Raw genomic sequence first — 18,753 nt, 5'->3', positions numbered from 1 at the left:
GTGTGTGTGTGTGTATGATCTGTACTTTTTTATTTTGAATTGTTCTCAGGAATCCCGCCCCCTAGAGGCGTGCTGTTGTATGGCCCGCCAGGCACAGGGAAGACTATGATTGGACGAGCGATAGCCAGCGAGGTTGGCGCACACATAAGTGTTATCAACGGCCCTGAAATAGTGAGCAAGTACGTTTCAGATAGTTTAACCTGCAGGAATTATAATCTGTGTTTCTTTTTACATGCTTCGTGTTTTATATTTGTTTAGGTTTTATGGAGAAACTGAGGCACGGCTGCGTCAGATATTTGCAGAGGCTGCGAAAAGGTTAAAAAATCTGTCCAAAAATATTTATTTCGCATGACGAGAGCAGATTGGTTATACTGAGATCTTGTGTGTGTGTGGTGTTCATCAGGCAGCCAGCGATCATCTTTATAGACGAGCTTGATGCACTTTGTCCGAAAAGAGAGGGAGCGCAGAACGAGGTGGAGAAACGAGTGGTCGCGTCACTGCTCACGCTCATGGACGGCATTGGATCTGTGAGTCAACTGACCAATCAGTTAAACTGTCCCTTATCTTGCCAATTAGTCATCCAGATTGTTAGCCCACTACATGTTAGCCTTCCTTTTAGTTAACCAGCTACTCGGTTAGCCAGAAATTCAGTTAATCTGCCAACAAATTAACCAACTGGTCATTCATCCAACTAGTCAGTTTGCTACCTGTTTAGATGCTCTGACAACCAGTAACTTGTCCAGCAACCAACCAGTCCTTTTGCCAACTAGTCAGTTAGTTATTCATATGTTCTGCCAAACCAGCACTCTAACCAGCTACTCCATTAGCTAACCAGCCTGTTAACTTGCCATTTAGATTTAGCCAGCTATTTTGCAAGCCATTCAGTTAACCAACAATTCAGCAAACCAACAGCCAGGTAACCAATCAGTCAGTAAGCCAACCAGCCAGGTAACCAACCAACCAGTCAGCAAACCAACAGCTAGGTAACCAACCAACCAGTCAGCAAACAACCCAGCCAGGTAAGCAACCAACCAGCCAGGTAACCAACAACCAGGTAACCAACCAACCAGTCAGCAAACCAACCAGCCAGGTAACCAATCAGTCAGTAAGCCAACCAGCCAGGTAACCAACCAACCAGTCAGCAAACAACCCAGCCAGGTAACCAACCAGCCAGGTAACCAACCAACCAGTCAGCAAACAACCCAGCCAGGTAACCAACCAGCCAAGTAACCAACAATTAAGCAAACCAACTGCCAGGTAATCAATCTGTCAGTAGGCCAACCAGCCAGGTAACCTACCAGCCAGGTAATCAACCAGCCAGGTAACCAACCAGTCAGTAACCCAACCATTTTGTCTACTAGCCAGTTAACCAACCAGTCAGTTAGTCTGTCAGAAAGTTCACCAACCAGAAAATCAGCCAACCACTCAGTCAAAAATCAGCAGCCAATAAACTCACCAGTCAGCTTGCCAGTTAACCTACGAGCCCATCTACCAGCTAAGTATATGACCAGTCGGTGAGCCGTTGAGCTAAAAATGTAAATTTTATGTAAGTTAAATGTGGAGAGCAGTGAATTTTAATATTTTCCCCCAATTTGGAAAAAGTCTTGAGCAGATTTAAGCAGCTTGATGACTCTCATTAGAGATCGCTGATATTACAAACACACGGCTGTATTGTCGAAAGTTAGCAGTCGAGGCCCTCAGTCAAGTTAGAATTTTTTGGCCCGTCGTAGGAAAAAGTTTGTGCTGTTGGAGACACCGTGTCTGCTTGTGTGTAGGAAAGTCACAGTGGCTCTCTGCTGGTCCTGGGAGCCACGAACAGACCTGAGGCGCTGGACCCGGCTCTGCGGCGCCCGGGTCGCTTTGATCAGGAGCTGGAGGTGGGAGTGCCGTCAGCACAGGGACGAATGGATATTTTAAGCAAGCAGCTTTGCTCCGTCCCCAACGACATCACCACCGAGGAGCTGCAGGAACTAGCTGACGCGGCGCATGGATATGTAGGAGCTGACCTTGCCGCTGTGTGCAAGGAGGCCGGTTAGTTTTTTGTTTGTTTGTGTGTGTGTGTGTGTGTGTGTGTGTGTGTGTGTGTGTGTGTGTGTGTGTGTGTGTATATGTTCATCCTTTTGTGTGGGTTTTAAGGATCAAACAAAAGTAATTTCCCTCCTCTTTTTTTTTTGCATCTATCGTTCTCTTTTCCTCTTCTGTGGCTACATCTAACCCCCACATATCAAGACCACCCAAGAGAAACACACACACACACACACACACACACACACTTTTGAAAATTGTGGTCAATGTAGTTTTCAGTGAAGGAGGCGTGGTCTATGTAGTTGTTGGTTCCTGTAAAGAAGTTGTGGTATTTGGTTGTAGGGAAGGAGGCGTGGTCTCTGTAGTTTCAGTGAAGAAGGCGTGTTATTTGTTTGTTGGTTGTAGTGAAGGAGGCGTGGTCTCTGTAGTTTCAGTGAAGGAGGCGTGGTCTGTGTAGTTGTTGGTTCCTGTGAGGAAGTTGTGGTATTTGTTTGTAGGGAAGGAGGCGTGGTCTCTGTAGTTTCAGTGTAGGAGGTGTGGTATTTGGTTGTTGGTTCTAGTGAAGGAGGCGTCGTCTCTGTAGTTTCAGTGAAGGAGGCGTGGTATTTGGTTGTTGGTTCTAGTGAAGGAGGCGTGGTCTCTGTAGTTTCAGTGTAGGAGGTGTGGTATTTGGTTGTTGGTTCTCGTGAAGGAGGCGTGGTCTCTGTAGTTTCAGTGAAGGAGGTGTGGTATTTGGTTGTTGGTTCTCGTGAAGGAGGCGTGGTCTCTGTAGTTTCAGTGAAGGAGGTGTGGTATTTGGTTGTTGGTTCTCGTGAAGGAGGCGTGGTCTCTGTAGTTTCAGTGAAGGAGGTGTGGTATTTGGTTGTTGGTTCTAGTGAAGGAGGCGTTATCTGTGTCTCTCTATTTAAATATGTAGGGTCAGTGTACCTAGGAACAGATGTCACACCCACGTGTGTGTGTGTGTGTGTGTGTGTGTGTGTGTGTGTGTGTTTCCACTTGTTTTTTCCTCTAATGGCCCCATATGCATGCGTGCAACAATAAACACGTCCTAAAGTAATATATAAAAAAACCAAAATGCCCGCTTTAGGTAACAATTTCCATATGATGATGTCACTTCCTGTCCAGATGGGTAAAAGAGAGACGTCCCAAACATAAACAGGACGGTATTGGTTCCGCGTTACGGTGCCTCTTGAGAGCTGTGACGAGGCTGCGACTTCTTAAACATCCTGTCATTACTGTACAGTCAGCAGTCCTGAGCTGAGATCCTTCTTAATCACGTTAATGCAGCCGCGTGTGTGTGTGTGTGTGTGTGTGTGTGTGTGTGTGTGTTGGATAAAATTACTTTGCTCTCAGCATTCTGGGCAGCTCAAATGCTCCATATTCACTGAAACTGAAGCTTGGATCAATACACACTGCCCTCTAAATGACCCTGGGCACAATGATTGATACAATACGCACACTTCTCACAAACACACACGCACACACACACACACACACACACACACACACAGTGCCAGCAACCCCAGCAGTGTGATGCTCATCTCTGCAATGCTTTGTCATACAGACGTGTGTTTGAGAGAGGGAAAGAAAAGAGAGAGGGAGAGATAGAAAAGTGAAAGTGAACTGCGACATCGGCAATAAATCGGTTTAGCGAGTGTTTACGTGCGCCTGCTTTCCTTATAAAGCACTTTTTCCTTTTAAAGTGCCAAGGCCTTCTGCCGGGCTCGTGTTTATAAAATCCGGAAACGTTTCTCTCCTCCTCCTCAGACTAATAACAGGCTCTGGAAACGAGGGGTACTTTCCAGCTTTTTTTATATCCTTCCTTCCTTTCTTTTTTTTGGGGGGGACGGCTGGCTGATGGACAGACTATTATTCAGATTATTTTGGGCTATTATTCTGAGCACACAGCTGTGGTGGAGTGTAAATACAGGTGTATCAGGGGAAGGGGGGAAGGGGGGGCTCCGGAACAAGGTGCGTGACATAATGAAGACATTCCTGCCTTTATCCCCCCATCTCTCTCTCTCTCTCTCTCCCTCCTATCTTTCTTTCTTTATTTTCTCGTCTCACCATCTTTTCCTTCAGGCTGTTTTCATTTTGTATCTGTGGCATATTCATATGTGTGAAGGTCAAAGATGCTGGAGCTCAGATTCACTTTTTCAGTGGTTGTGCAGATTCTTACACACACACACACACACACACACACACACACACACACCCCACAGTGACAGCATGCTACTTTTATTTACATTTTTATAATATAATAATTCACTTACATTTAATTTAAATATAGGAAAGAGATTTCTTTCTTTCTTTCTTTCTTTCTTTCTTTCTTTCTTTCTTTCTTTCTTTCTTTCTTTCTTTCTTTCCTTCTTTTTAGTATGTTAGTCTCCACCTTTTCTTTTTATTTAATTATTTCTATCTTATTTTTGCTTTTTTACTCCTTTTTCTCCCCTTCTGTTTCTTTCTTTCTTTCTTTCTTTCTTTCTTTCTTTCTTTCTTTCTTTCTTTCTTTCTTTAAATATTTCTATATTTTTCCAAATTTTCTTTCTTTTCTTTGTTTCTTTCTTGGCTTTTTGTTTTTTACTCCTGTCTTTTCTTTCTTTCTTTCTTTTCTATTTTTCTTTTCCTTTTCCCCATACTTTATTTTTTAATTTGTTATAGTCTCACCTTTTTCCTTTTTGACTTCTTTCTTTCTCTGTTTTTGCTTTTTGTTTTAGTCTCACCTAGTTATTTTCTTTCATTCTTGTTTTTTTATTTTGTCTTCTTTGTTCCTTTTTCTTTTACTCCTTTATTTTACACTTAGATTTTTTATTTTTTAGCTTGTTACACCTTGTTTCTTTTTTTCAAACTCTTTTCTTTCTTTTCACATTTTTTATTTTATTTTCTTTCTTATTTACTTATTTTGGTTTGTTATTGTCTTAATGTCTAATGATAATGAAGAAGATGATGATGATGATGATGGTAATAATCTCATCTCATGCTTTTCACCTGTGTGTGAACGTGACTTATAGAGCAGGTGAAAAACTCCCTGACTTTTCTATATGAGGGGCTTTTTTTTCTCTCTGGCTCTATTTTTAAACCTGACTAATTGGATCCATGCCTCTAATGCCAACCATAAACCCCCCCCAAATACACACACACACACACACACACACACACACACACACACACACACACACATACACACACACACACACACACACCCCTCCGTTCTTCCCCTCCTCTCTCATTTCCTATCAGTATGAAAGAGTGCAGTGTTGGCCCTAATTTGGCCGAGTGGGATGTTTTGCAAATGTTCGTCTTTGCTTCTTGGAACTGAGGCCCGGTGTCCAGCATCATTTAGGATACAGCTGCACCTCAGCCATGCAACAGACAGAGAGAGAGAGAGAGAGAGAGAGAGAGAGAGAGAGGAGAGGGAGAGGGAGAGAGATGGATGGGGGTGTATGAATAGAGGACAGGAATTCACATTTGGTTTACATTACTGTGTGTATCTCTCTCTCTGGCACACACACCACACGACTTCGGATGTTTTTCTTAACCAAATGAATAAAATGAAGAATAGCCCAAGGGACGGGGGAAGTATTTTTCTCTCTGTCTCGATCTTTTTTTCTCTCTCTCTCATTACTTGACTGTTGAGTATATTATCAGTGGTCTAGCGGTCCAGTTAATGACATCATCAGCGGCCCATCCAAGTCTTTCCTTTCTCCTTAATGGTGATTGGAGCTCTGGGGTCTGTAGACCAGGTACTTAGACCCCTTTACGTCCTACATGTCCTTGTGCATACGGGTTTCCTGTTGCGTCGTCCATATTTGTGTCCCGGATCGGATTACACCCCGCCGACCGCTTTCACGACTAGAAGTCCGTTTGCGAAGTCAAAATCAGTTCCATATGTACTAGAGGGAAAAAATAGCCCTTGGTTTGTTTGGTTTTTCCACTGCAATAGACAAGCTTTGATTTTTAGCACGTAAGATCTGGCTGTATTAAAGTATCCAAAGGAGTTAGTTATGGGGTCTTGTTAACGAGGGCGGGGTTTAGGATCGGTGAGAATTGTGGCTGTTTGGACCCTGCAACTCGTAAGAGCCTTGGGGATTTGATGCATTGCTAAGGGGTTGGTATCCCTTAGAATATCAGGTCAAGTGGTTAATAGAGAAATACTTTTGAGTAATCTCAGGGTGTATTGGAGGGGTTGGATGCTTCAAGACCATGGAATTGGGTGTATTTGATTCATGGACTTCTATTGGGTTCTAAACCTCATAGGTCTCAGATTCTAGCTGTTTATAAAAAGGCAATCAGGACTGTAAGTGTTTAGTCCTGGGGGCCCCAAACTTTTTTCTGCCACATATTTTTAATCACCCCTTTCTTTAATGAGGGACCTGATCGGTCTGTAACAATATAATGATACGGGCCGGAGTGACAACCAGTATTATTGTGGAAATTTTATGATTTTTAAATGTATATATTAAACAAACGTACTTTCTCTTGGCTCTCCCATTAGGGGTCGCCACAGCGGATCATCCGCATGTTTGATTTGACCCATGTTTTTACGCTGGATGCCCTTCCTAACGCAACCCTTCCCATTTATCCGGGCTTGGGACCGGCACTAAGAGTGGCTGGGTTTGGTTTGCTGACTGGGGATCGAACCCGGGCCGCAGCGGTGAGAGCGCCGCATCCTAACCACCAGACCACCAGGGACCCTTTTTAAATGTATATATTGTACTTTCTAATTTTTGATGAGTTTATTCTTTTGTTATGCATCGTACCAACAAATGTGAGGTACTTTTCAAGGAATTACAGAGCCTAATAAAAGAGCATTATTACTATTATAATGACCCAAAACATTTACTTACCTTTGCATATGGTTAATGGATGAAATCTAACAAATAATTACTGATTACCAATAATGGATACTGAATAAAAAAAAAACACCCCATGTAAAATAGTACTAAACTTACCCTAAAACCTTAAAGTCTGGGTTTTGGGTTGTTTTTTGTGGCGTCTGTACTACAGGTCGACCCATTTGTTCGGCTTTGCAGATTAATCGGCACCAAAATTTGATTGCTGGAATTATCGACTAGTTTTTCCGGGTTTAATTATCGAGTTTTTAGTGTTTTTACTTTTGAGTGTTTGGTATGGGGTCCTCAGTTTTTTTGATCGACAGTGCTGGTTTTCTAAAGACTTTTGTACTCTGGTTTGTTTGGTCTGGGTGTTAAATTTTCAGATTTTCTGACCCCTTACCCATAGAGCTCTGGTTGTAGTTTGGATTTAGACTATTGCATTCACTAGTTTTGTGGTTTTTGGGTACCGTTTTTCTTTCTGGATATTTTAATGGGTTTTAGCTGCCTCGTGTCATATTTTTGAACATTTCAGATTTTACGATCTTGTGTTCTGTCTCATTCCCATAAGGCTGAAACAACACGAAAAAAGGTTCTGAACATTTTCAGGGATGTTTGGCATAATGTAGGTATGAGAAGTGTTTCCAAAATTGCAGTGTTTTGACGAATTTAAACTTTGAATGCACTCATTCAGGTCCCGTCAGGGCAACGTGTTCGTGTAGGGAGAAAAAGAGGAAATATGATGGAAAGAGACAGAGGGAGAAAAAAAAAATGTAGGAGAGAGGCTCAGTGTCCCTCAGGGTTTCTCTACAGAACAAACTGACCTTTTTGGCTTGGCCTGCGAGTGTCTGTGCTTTAGGAATCTGTGTTTTATGTAAACAGGATGTAATACTGTCTAATCATAAATCCTCCTGCAATTCCAGCCAGCATCGTGAAAGGAAGCCTCTTGGCTGTATGTGTGTGTGTGTGTGTGTGTGTGTGTGTGTGTGTGTGTGTGTGTGTGTGTGTGTGTGTGTGTGTGTAAGGTGAAAAAAAAAAAGAAAAGAAGGCTCCTTATAGGGCTGTTCGTTGAGGTCATCAGTAATAAAGCAGTATTATTTGTTATTACATCTTTCCGAAATCTAATCAACTGTGTTTGTTTTCCATTATATTATGCTACACTTGGATGGACAAATGTTTATAGACTCCTGAGCATAAGATTTTGTGCTTTTTGAACATCTGCTTCCACATGGAGGCCCCATTTTCTTTTGGTATAATAACCTCCACTCTTCTGGGAAGATGTTCCAGTAGACTTTCTGGAGATTTCTTGACATTCTATCCAGCCATAAGGGTGCAGTCAGCATTCCAATACATCCCAATAGGGTAGGAGATCTATAGGAGATCTTCCACTCCAACCAATGCACAGGGGCAGTGTCTTGCTGGAAAAGGTTTGGGTCTCCTAGTTCAAGTGAAGGGGAAAATTCCACGCTGCCCCATCCAAAGACGACGTATACATTTTTGTGTGGTCAGCAAATTTTTTTGTTTTGTTTTTTTAGCTTTGTACCAATTATAGCGATCATTTCTTTCCTTCTTTCTTTCTTCTCTCGTTCTTGTCAGGTTTCACCTCCACTCATCTATACATAAAAAATTTGCCTCACGAAGTGTCTTGATTCATTTGAGCCGTGAAAGTGAGTGGAGGGAACAGTTGGATTTAATTGGTGTGTGTGTGTGTGTGTGTGTGTGTGTGTTAGCGTGTGTGTTAGCGCTGCAGCTATTGATTATTTTACAGATTAGTATATAATCGAGTAATGGGATTAGTACCTTATCTTTATTAAACAGCAATACTTAATATACAAGAGAAAATGAGATGGGTTTCCTTTTTAGAAGAATTTGCATTTTTTTTATTATTTATCAAAACTTAACCAATTTTAGTGCATTTAATTGCTAAATAACATCAAAATACAAATATAAAAATCTAAGAATCGATGTTTCCAGCCTCGTTTATTTCATACGCCGCGTTTATAAACAAGATCCCAGGGCAGTCCAGAGTTTTTCCGGGTGGTGCATCTGTAATAATGGTCCGTGAGGAAACGCAGTGCTTTGTGTGCAGTTAAACGGATTAAATAACAAGTAATTTAATAATAAATTCATAAAATTGTTAATCAAATAATAGAAATTATTTTCGGGATGCTTTTTTTTTGTATTCGAATTGCTCGAGTAACACAAGGAATCGTTTCAGCCCCGGTTTGTGTTTGTTTTCTTTCTTTTGGAGGTTACGTAAATGTGCGTTTAGGTTTTTCATAACTTCCCTCCTGCTGTCTTCAGTCTCTAAAGTATGTGCCGGAGGGAGGAAAGGTGTTGATGGATTAGCCTGGATGTGCAGGGTTCGAGCAAGTGTGCATGCGAGAGAAGAAATGCGATTGTGTGTAGAATGGACGGATGGATTTATTTGCTGTCGCATCAAAAATCATTTTCTTTTTGTCCTCTTCAGGGCTCCATGCATTGAGAAGAGTGCTCTCCTCCACTCCAGGCATCTCTGACAATGTCCTAATGGACAGAGTGAAGGTCACAACCTCTGATCTTCGACTGGCCATGACTCAAGTTAAACCCAGTGCCATGAGAGAAGTGGCAATCGATGTGCCAAAGGTGAGATGAATGAATGAATGTGTGAATGAACGAATCAGTGTTGTAGACTGCGAACCCTGAGGAAAATGTAAATGAGGGCAAATTCGAATGAATGAATGGGTGAATGAATGAATGGGTGAATGAATGAGTGGGTGAATGAATGAGTGAATGAATGAATGAATGAATGAGTGGGTGAATGAATGAGTGGGTGAATGAATGAATGAATGAATGAGTGGGTGAATGAATGAGTGGGTGAATAAATTGTGGGAACCAGCAAATGTTCTAAACTGAAAAGCGAACGAATGAGGGAAAGTGCAACTCTATATAAATGAATAAATTGAGCTGCGAATAAGTAATCATTTGAACGGATGAATAGATGAATGGATGAATACAAACTAGTGCATGGGTGGAGGTACAACGAAATAAGTCCACTTGTTTACGAACGATAAGTGAAGAAGCGAAAATAAGGAACGAATGAAAGTGTGAATAAAGAAGAAAAGGAATGGGTGAAGGTGTGAGCAAATAAGTGAAAAACTTAAGCAACAAGAAATGCGGAAAGTAGCGACAAGTGCACATATACAAAGTAAATGATCCCTGAAGAAAACATAAAGGCAAATTAAATGAGTGAATGGATTAATGGATGAAGTGAAGGAAAGAATGCGAACTACAGCATATCAAGTGAATGAACGAACAATTCAGTTAGTTTAAACGAGTGCGTGTGCATACGAGTGACCGAGATAACGAATGTGCAGGCGATCGAGCGAATGAAGGGAAAGTGTGATTTTAAAAAAGTGAAACAAGTAGAGATACAGTGGTGTGAAAAAGTGTTGGGATTGATTTCTTATTTTGTTTGCATGTTTGTCACACGTTAATGTTTCAGATCATCAAACTAATTTAGATATTCTTAACAGAGAACACAAGTGAGTTTTTTAAATGAAGGTTTTTATTATTGGGGAAAACCAAAATCCAAAACTATATGGCTCTGTGTGAAAAAGTGTTTTAGCTGAGTTCGATTTATATAAATAAAAAAAATTGCAAATTGGACTTGCAACGATTGAGAGAGTAAATGAGTGAATGCATGAATGTTTTAACATTTTAGTGTGTGTGTGTGTGTGTGTGTGTGTGTGTGTGTGAGAGAGAATAAACAGATGTGCGGATTATTGTGTGTACAAACAAAAGGAATGTCGGGGGGGGAGTAAATAGGTTGCTATACAATAGCTCACTTTTTTTTGCTTGCTTGAGTATAGGTCTATTTATGGTGATTTTATACCTCACACCTGCAGAGAGAATGGACACACACTTACTCTCACACACACACACACACACACACACACACACACTAGGGTCTTGTTTGCTGAACGCAGACTTGAAAATGGGATGTTTAGGGGATTTTATTTGTACAACACACAAGCATCCTGCTGTGTAGTGTGTGTGTGTGTGTGTGTGTGTGTGTGTGTGTGTGTGTGTGTGTGTGTGTGTGTGTGTGTGTGTGTGTGTCTGTGTCAGTAACCATACAGGAAGAGGCTCCTGCATCATCCTGTCACTAATTGGAATCAGGTTGTCGTGGCGATGTGTCGCCCGGAGCAGTACAGCTTTTCTTCCTGCTTTGGACTGAGATCAACATAACACATGCAAATGAACGAGAGAGAGAGAGAGAGAGAGAGAGAGAGAGAGAGAGAGAGAGAGAGAGAGAAGGAAAGGACGGTCATAGGAAGATGGATAGATAAGAAAATGGAAGCATAGGAGAGCGAAGGAAATAGAGAGGAGGTAGCATTAAGGGAAGAGAGAAATGTGCATAGCAGAAAGCGAAGGATAGAGGACGATTAAGAATGATGAAAACAAGGGATAGAGGTAGAAAAAAGTTTTGATGAATATGAGAGAGAGGGGGGGGGACAAGAAAAGAAAATGACAATGGAGCAAAGACAAAAGAGGGAAATGCATATATACATAGGAGAGCATCAGGTAGAGAGAAAGAGGAGAATGAAGGTATGGCGAAGATCAAACGGAGAGAAAGAGGAATGAAAGAGAATGGGAATGAGAGAGGAGTGCAGGATAGAGAGAGGAAGGCTGATGGATTCCAGCAGGGCTGATCAGATCCAGATGAGCTTCGACATTCATTTCTCATCTTTATATAAGAAACTTCCTGTGTGTGTGTGTGGGTGTGGGTGTGGGTGTGTGTCTGACACAGAGAGAGAAATAGAGGGAGAAAAAGAAACCATGTGTGCTAGCATAAGTGTATATGTAATGGTCTTTCAGTTTGGTCCTGAAGGATCCCCAGCAATTCTCTGTGTGTGTGTGTGTGTGTGTGTGTGTGTGTGTGTGTGTGTGTGTGTGTGTGTGTGTGTGTGTGTGTGTGTGCGCGCGCACCCAATAATGTTTCCTGTATGTAGCCAAGACATGTTTGATATCCGAATGCCTGATGTATGCTTCTTTAGTTGTAAAACTGAAAACACTCATTTACATATCTGTCCCATCTGATTTATTATGCATGAGGTGGTCTGGGAAGATCGTTCAGATGTTAATGAGGCCAAATTCTAGAAAATATTTTGGGAAAAAATGTGATTTGCATTACAAAAAATGCAGTTTTTCGACCTGTCATGGATTTGAAATATGTAGTCATTCATCGTGTTATTAGAAAAATCTGTACACCTGTAAGCAGCAGATCATGTGATAATGCGCCAGTTATCCAATCAGCTCTCAGTGACTTGAACCATGGCATTGTTGTCTGTGCTAGAAAAACTGCTGACCTCCTGGGATTTTCCTGGACAGCAGAATAATGTGGGAAAGTTTACATCCAATGCCAAGCAGGTCTGTAGGCAGGACATTAGGCAAACTAGTTTGACCTGACAGGGAGACTAAAGTACAGACGCTTCCCACTTTACAAACTTTCGTGAATATGAACAAACCTGCCCTAAAAATTACATTTGTTATATCTTTTATTTGATAGTATTTATAGCTCTTAGATCATTAGGAGATATGCGTAGCCAATAAAGGACACAGTAACAATGTAGAAACAAATTCATGGTACGAACGGTCGAGGTGGGTGGGATACGACAGCAGATTTAACTTATCGGGGTTTCACCATTACAGGGCAGTTTGAAGTCTAAAAAACATCACCCTGTGTTATAAAATGAAATGGAAGCGTGAATCCTTGAACACAAAATGTGTAGGCTGGTGGTGGTATTATAATGCTGTGGGGAATGTTTTCTGTTTTGCTTATTAAAACCAATTGAGACTCAATTGTGACTAAACGTGAACCTTTTTAACATGGTTAGTTCCATTATGACTTGATAATCTTGTTAAATGAACCGCGTTTGGCCCATCGTTTCCTGCTTGACTGAAAAAAGCTAAAGGGTGAATTTGAGTGTTTTTCTGCTTTCATAGCAATGCTGTTTTTTTTTCTTCAAGGTGTGTTGGAGCGATGTAGGAGGAATGGAGGATGTGAAGCTGAAGCTGAAACAGGCTGTCGAGTGGCCGTTAAAGCATGCCGAGGCGTTCTGTCGGCTCTCCATAACGCCCCCTAAAGGTGTGCTGCTGTACGGACCACCTGGCTGCTCAAAGACCATGATTGCGAAAGCACTTGCAAATGAGAGCAAGCTGAACTTCATTGCCATCAAGGTAAAGTGATTGTGCAAGTGTGTGTACATGTAGTCAGCATTTGTTTTGCCACAGAAGCCACACCTCTTTCAATGGGATTGATGCACAAAGGTTACACCTCCATCCATTCCACTTTCTCTGGCACCTGCAGCTCCCAGAGGCCACACCTTCTTCCTTTAGACCTGACACAGAGCTCCCAATTGGCTCAAAGAGGATCCACCTCCCTTCCTGGGACCTGATATGCAGCTCCCTTAGGCCACACCACCTTTCCTAAGATTTGACATACAGTTCCCAGATGGTCCATCTCTTTCACTGGGACTGAATGCACAGCTACCAGTGGACCCATGTCTTTTTCCTGACATAGGTCCTGACATAGGCCCGGACCTGCCAGAGGGCCCCCAATTGTCCTGGGACCTGACACACAGTTCCTAGATGGCTCAACTTTTTCGCTGGTACCTCATGCACAGTTCACAAATGGTCCATCACCTGCTGAGGGACCTGATACACAGTTTCTATAGGCCACATAACCTTTTTCCATGGGACTCGTTTCAGTTCAATTCAGTTTTATTTGTACTTGTATATTTGAATTTTTAAATTTGTATTAGCATCAGACTTTGTCCCAATGCAGCTTTACAGAGATAAGTAATGGCCCACATCCTTAACTGGTACCAGAAGCACAGTTCCCAAATAACAAACCACCTACTCTGGGAACTGACATGCAGATCCGTAGCCCACGCCTGACCCACAGTTCCTAGATGATCTTCCTTTCTTCCTTGGGACTTGATAGACAGATAACAGAGACAACCCTTCTTTCCTAGGACCTGACACACAGTTCACAGAACCACTACATATTCTCTGGGTCCTGACACTCAGCTCTCAGAGGCCATACCACCCTCCTTGGGTCCTGACACTCTGCTCATAGTGTTTTTTTCTTCTTGTGTTTCAGGGTCCCGAGTTACTAAGTAAATATGTCGGAGAGTCTGAGAGAGCCGTAAGGGAGGTCAGTGAACTGTGTGTTTGTGTGTATTATATTAATAATAATAGTAATTTATTATTAATAATAATACTTTATTTTATTTGAATATTTACTCTGACTTTACTGTGAACAACTGCAACCCAGCAATTTGGTGTGAGTGAGTGTTTCGGTGTATGCTGTTTAACCCAGCCTGTGTTTTCCAACTTTAGGTTTTCCGGAAAGCGCGGTCCGTGGCGCCCTCCATTGTTTTCTTCGACGAGATCGACGCTCTGGCTGTAGAAAGGAGCAGGTACGTGTTCACACACTAACAAACAGTAAAGACAGTAAACCAGATTAGATCTGAAATGACTGAATGATAAGTCGCTTGCACTATTTGTGGGATAGCAGTGTCAGGCATAAATTTGTTAGACACAATAAACCAGTTCCAGATCCAACCTTCTTGTATTTAGTAAACCAGTTTTGGATCCAATTTGTTGATATAAACCAGTTTTAATTTTTACTGTAAACATGTATGCAATTAATCCAGATTTAGAGCACTAATCTTGTTATACACAGTAAATCAGTTTTATATGTAAACGTGTTAGACAATAAACCACTTTCAAATCTGAACGTATTACATGCAACAAACTAGTTTCAGGTCTAAACTTACTGTGCACAATAAACTAGTTTCAGGTTTAAATGTATTATAAGCATTAAACCAGTTTTAGATACGGACCACTTGTTTTTGTAGTGAAACTTGTACATTTTTTTCATAAACGTATTTTCCACAATAAACCAGTTCCTGGTTTAAACTTATTATAAGCAATAAACCAGTTTCAGAAATACACATGCTGAACACAATGAAACAGTTTCACAGATTATTCCGTTATACAATATTACAACAATAATTTTAATTTGAATCTCATAATAAACTAGTTTTGGATCCAAATTTTTCAGACTCGATAAACCAGTATAAAATTTGAACTTGGATTAAATCGAAACAAGTTATCCGCAATAAATTAGTTTTACATCTAAACACAATAAACATTTAACCAGTTTCAGATCTGTACACAGAACCACTGTTTCAGGTCTGAACTTGTAAATGTATTAAAAACAAAACTTCAAAAACCAGTTTCCGATCTAAACGTATTTTCCACAATAAACCAGTTCCTGGTTTAAACTTACTATAAGCAATATACCAGTTTCAGAAATACACATGCTGAACACAATGAACCAGTTTCACAGTTTATCCAGTTATACAATATTACAACAATGTTAATTTAAATCTCATAATAAACTAGTTTTGGATCCAAATTTTTCAGACTCAATAAACCAGTATAAAATTTGAACTTGGATTAAATTGAAACAAGATATCCGCAATAAATCAGTTTTACATCTAAACACAATACACATTTAACCAGTTTCAGATCTGTACACAGAACCACTGTTTCAGGTCTAAACTTGTAAGTGTATTAAAAACAAAACATACTTGGATTATGCAAAAAAACAGGTTTACATTTGAACTGATTAAACTCTGAACTAGTTTTAAATCCAACCATGTTATACAATAAGTCAGTCATTTCTCTAAACTCTTTGTATATTTACTAATGTTTAGATGCACAATTATCTCAAGTGTAAAGTCAAGTATTGAGACACCTGACTTTTCCAGCCAGATGACAGTTTCTTCCATAAACTGGTACCACAAGGGTTGGGGTCACACAATTTTATAGGATGTCTTCGGATGTGGTAGCATGTAATTTAACCCTTTTCCGTGCACACCAGACCTTTAAAATTAGTTGTCAACGAATAACGTGATAACGCAGCCGCTTGCGAAAGGGCGGAGAGTCCAGGGTCAATGGCAGCAGGAAAAACTGTGCGTAACAAGTCGTCCAAGGCATGAGAGCATTTTATATTAAACGCAACAAAGAAGACTGTAACCTGCAAGTTATTGCAAAGCGGAGCTTGTGTGGGACGGAAGTATCACAGTGATGCACGAGCACACGCAAAGAAAACACACCGGTGTCACGGATGAAGACGGATCACCAGCACGGTGAGTAAAAACTGTATAATCCTCATCATGTGAAAATGGTACAGTTTTGTAAACTGTTTGTTTGTAACTTTGGGCACCGGTCAGTGGGTCAATTGGTACCGGGCCGCACAGAAAGAATACATAACTTAGATTTTTTCTGTTTGATTTCTTATCTGATTCTGAACGATGTTTTATTTTGGGAAATTACCGGATTTTCTTCACCACATCTGTCTATGACTCACTCTTGATGCATGTCATGATGCCTCGGTCACATGTCTTACCTCCATCCTCTACCTTCTTAAAGGGGCTCCGGCCGCTAACACATAATACATTACCGCTAAATTCAAACCCCTAAGCGAGCAAAATGAACAAAAAACACCACAGTGGATTCACGATTATTATTATATTTTAAAAATACCAGTTTTTATGACGGTCGTATCATTTTATTTTGTTGGATTTATCCGCCACACCTTACAGACCGGTCCGTGAAAATATTGTTCGTAACGTACAACAGTAACGTATCTGTTTTCAAACGTTTTTTTACTGCGGCTTTACTACGTCCAAATGCTTGTTTTCGATGTTCGTATATTTAATTTATGCATATATCATTTAATTATTATACAAAATTCAATTCATTATATATTCCTGATGCTTACATTTTCACAACTGTACAAAATGTGCGTATTTTTCATTTATTTTTTATTGTCAAAACAGTATTTTATATTGATATGTTTTAAGCACCGTTGTCAACTTGCCATCTGCGCTTATCATTAAAAACGATACAAATGTTGATTTACACAAATTGCTTCACATTTCATACTCAAATTCTGTTTGTTTGTTTGTTTTACAGAAAAGAAACAACCCAGCGTGAGTGAATTTGTTCAAGAAGGAATCCTTCATACGCTCCTCAACAAGCAGCCACTCTAAACTTTAAAATACACTGAATTAGAGTTTTATATAGTTAGAATAAGCAAATACATAAAAAAAAAGTTTAGTTTCCTTTAATCCGATTAACCGATTATCAAAATAATCGTTAATTGCAGCTTTAATGGGATGTTTTATCGTACGTGGGGAATTCAAATGAATAAAAACCTATAAAAGGAAAGTCTGATTAAAATATACAGCTTTCTATAAAGATTTTTTTTTTTTTTACCCACAAAACACACACACACACACACACACACACACACACACACACACACACACACACTGGAACATCTGTGCAGTGGAGACACGTACACACACAAGCATGTCTTTGTTTCCGTGGAGACAGATGGAGGAGAGAGTGGAATGGGGCCAAACTTCCTGTCCTGTGTGTGTGTGTGTGTGTGTGTGTGTGTGTGTGTGTGTGTGTGTGTGTGTGTGTCTAAAAGATAAAGTAAATTTTTGTTCATCTTTATTGCACACCGAAGATGCTCCCCGTCAGAAACATTTTTTACATCTAAATGCTCTTGATTCTAAGTGCACACTCATGTGACATGCAACACGCGTGTGAATGTCGGAGCTTTAAACCCTGTACTGTCTGTCTGTCTGTCTGTCTGTCTGTCCAGGGTACTTTAGAATGTTTTAGTTTTCGTGATGATGAAGTTCTTGATTGTCTACTTATCTGTCTATTGTTTGTCTGTCTTTCTGTCTGTCTGTCTCTCTGTGCTAACATTATTTTTCAGTACTGACAATAAAAATAATCTATGGCACCCTATTTTTCTGTCTGTCTACTTACCTATTTGTTTGTCTGTCTATCTATTGTCTGTCTGTCTGTCTGTCTGTCGGTCTATACTAACATTGTTTTTGAGTACTGACTATATAAATATATATATATAAATATACTATATAAATCTATGGCACCATATTTTTCTGTCTGTCTGTCTGTCTGTCTGTCTGTCTGTCCGTCCAGGGTTTCCACGGGGTCTTTAAAAAGTCTTCTAGGTCTTAAAAGGACTTCATTTTCTGATGTCCATGTAACGCTACCTCTAACACTCATTGAAATGCTCCCGCAGCACTTTAGAATGTTTTTGTTTCCGTTTCCGTGATGTAGTAGTTCTTGATTGTCTACTTATCTGTCTATTGTCTGACTATCTGTCTGTCTGTCTGTCTGTCTGTCAATGCTAACATTATTTTTCAGTACTGAATAAATAATCTATGGCACCCTATTTTTCTCTCTGTCTACTTACCTATTTGTTTGTCTGTCTGTCTAATTATCTATCTATTGTCTGACTGTCTGTCTGCTTGTCTATATTATTATTGTTTTTGAGGACTGACTATATAAATAATCCATGGCACCATATTTTTCCGTCTGTTTACTTACCAATTTGTCTGTCGGTCCAGGGTTTCTACGGGGGCTTTAAAAAGTCTTAAATTTGGCGATCTAGGTCTTAAAAGGTCTTAGTTTTCTGATGTCCATGTAACGCTACCTCTAATGTTCATTGAAACGTTCCCGCAGCACTGTTTTTGTTTGATAGTTTGCGTGATGTAGTTCTTGAGTTCGCGAGTCGCAAATAAGACCAACATGCAACAGCCAATCAGATTTTATTTTCCGGCTAGACTAGAAAAATACAGATATATATTACATTTCAAATCGTACTATATCATTTTGCTGAATTCGATATTTCATACGCATGACTTGTGTTATTTCCAATATTAATTGGTCAATATTTAAACCTATGTTTCTGAAAGGTTTTTTTGTTACATTGTGAGACAATGTGAATATTTTT

General features: G+C 40.2%; 1 protein-coding gene across 1 annotated transcript in view; it reads left to right on the top strand.

Annotated features, from left to right (window-relative positions):
• Positions 1-18,753, top strand: part of spata5 (spermatogenesis associated 5) — a 77,782-nt gene that overhangs the window by 4,427 nt on the left and 54,602 nt on the right. Inside the window, 8 exon segments of the mRNA XM_046865803.1 lie at positions 50-179; positions 259-315; positions 404-527; positions 1,776-2,031; positions 9,328-9,482; positions 12,870-13,079; positions 14,005-14,058; positions 14,244-14,323. Coding sequence (XP_046721759.1) covers positions 50-179; positions 259-315; positions 404-527; positions 1,776-2,031; positions 9,328-9,482; positions 12,870-13,079; positions 14,005-14,058; positions 14,244-14,323 — 1,066 coding nt within the window.

This window comes from Silurus meridionalis, chromosome 14, assembly GCF_014805685.1.
Source record: "Silurus meridionalis isolate SWU-2019-XX chromosome 14, ASM1480568v1, whole genome shotgun sequence".
NCBI classification, from domain to species: Eukaryota; Metazoa; Chordata; class Actinopteri; order Siluriformes; family Siluridae; genus Silurus; species Silurus meridionalis.
The sequence above is the reverse complement of the archived record's forward strand: the minus strand, read 5'-3'. Positions and strand labels throughout refer to the sequence as shown.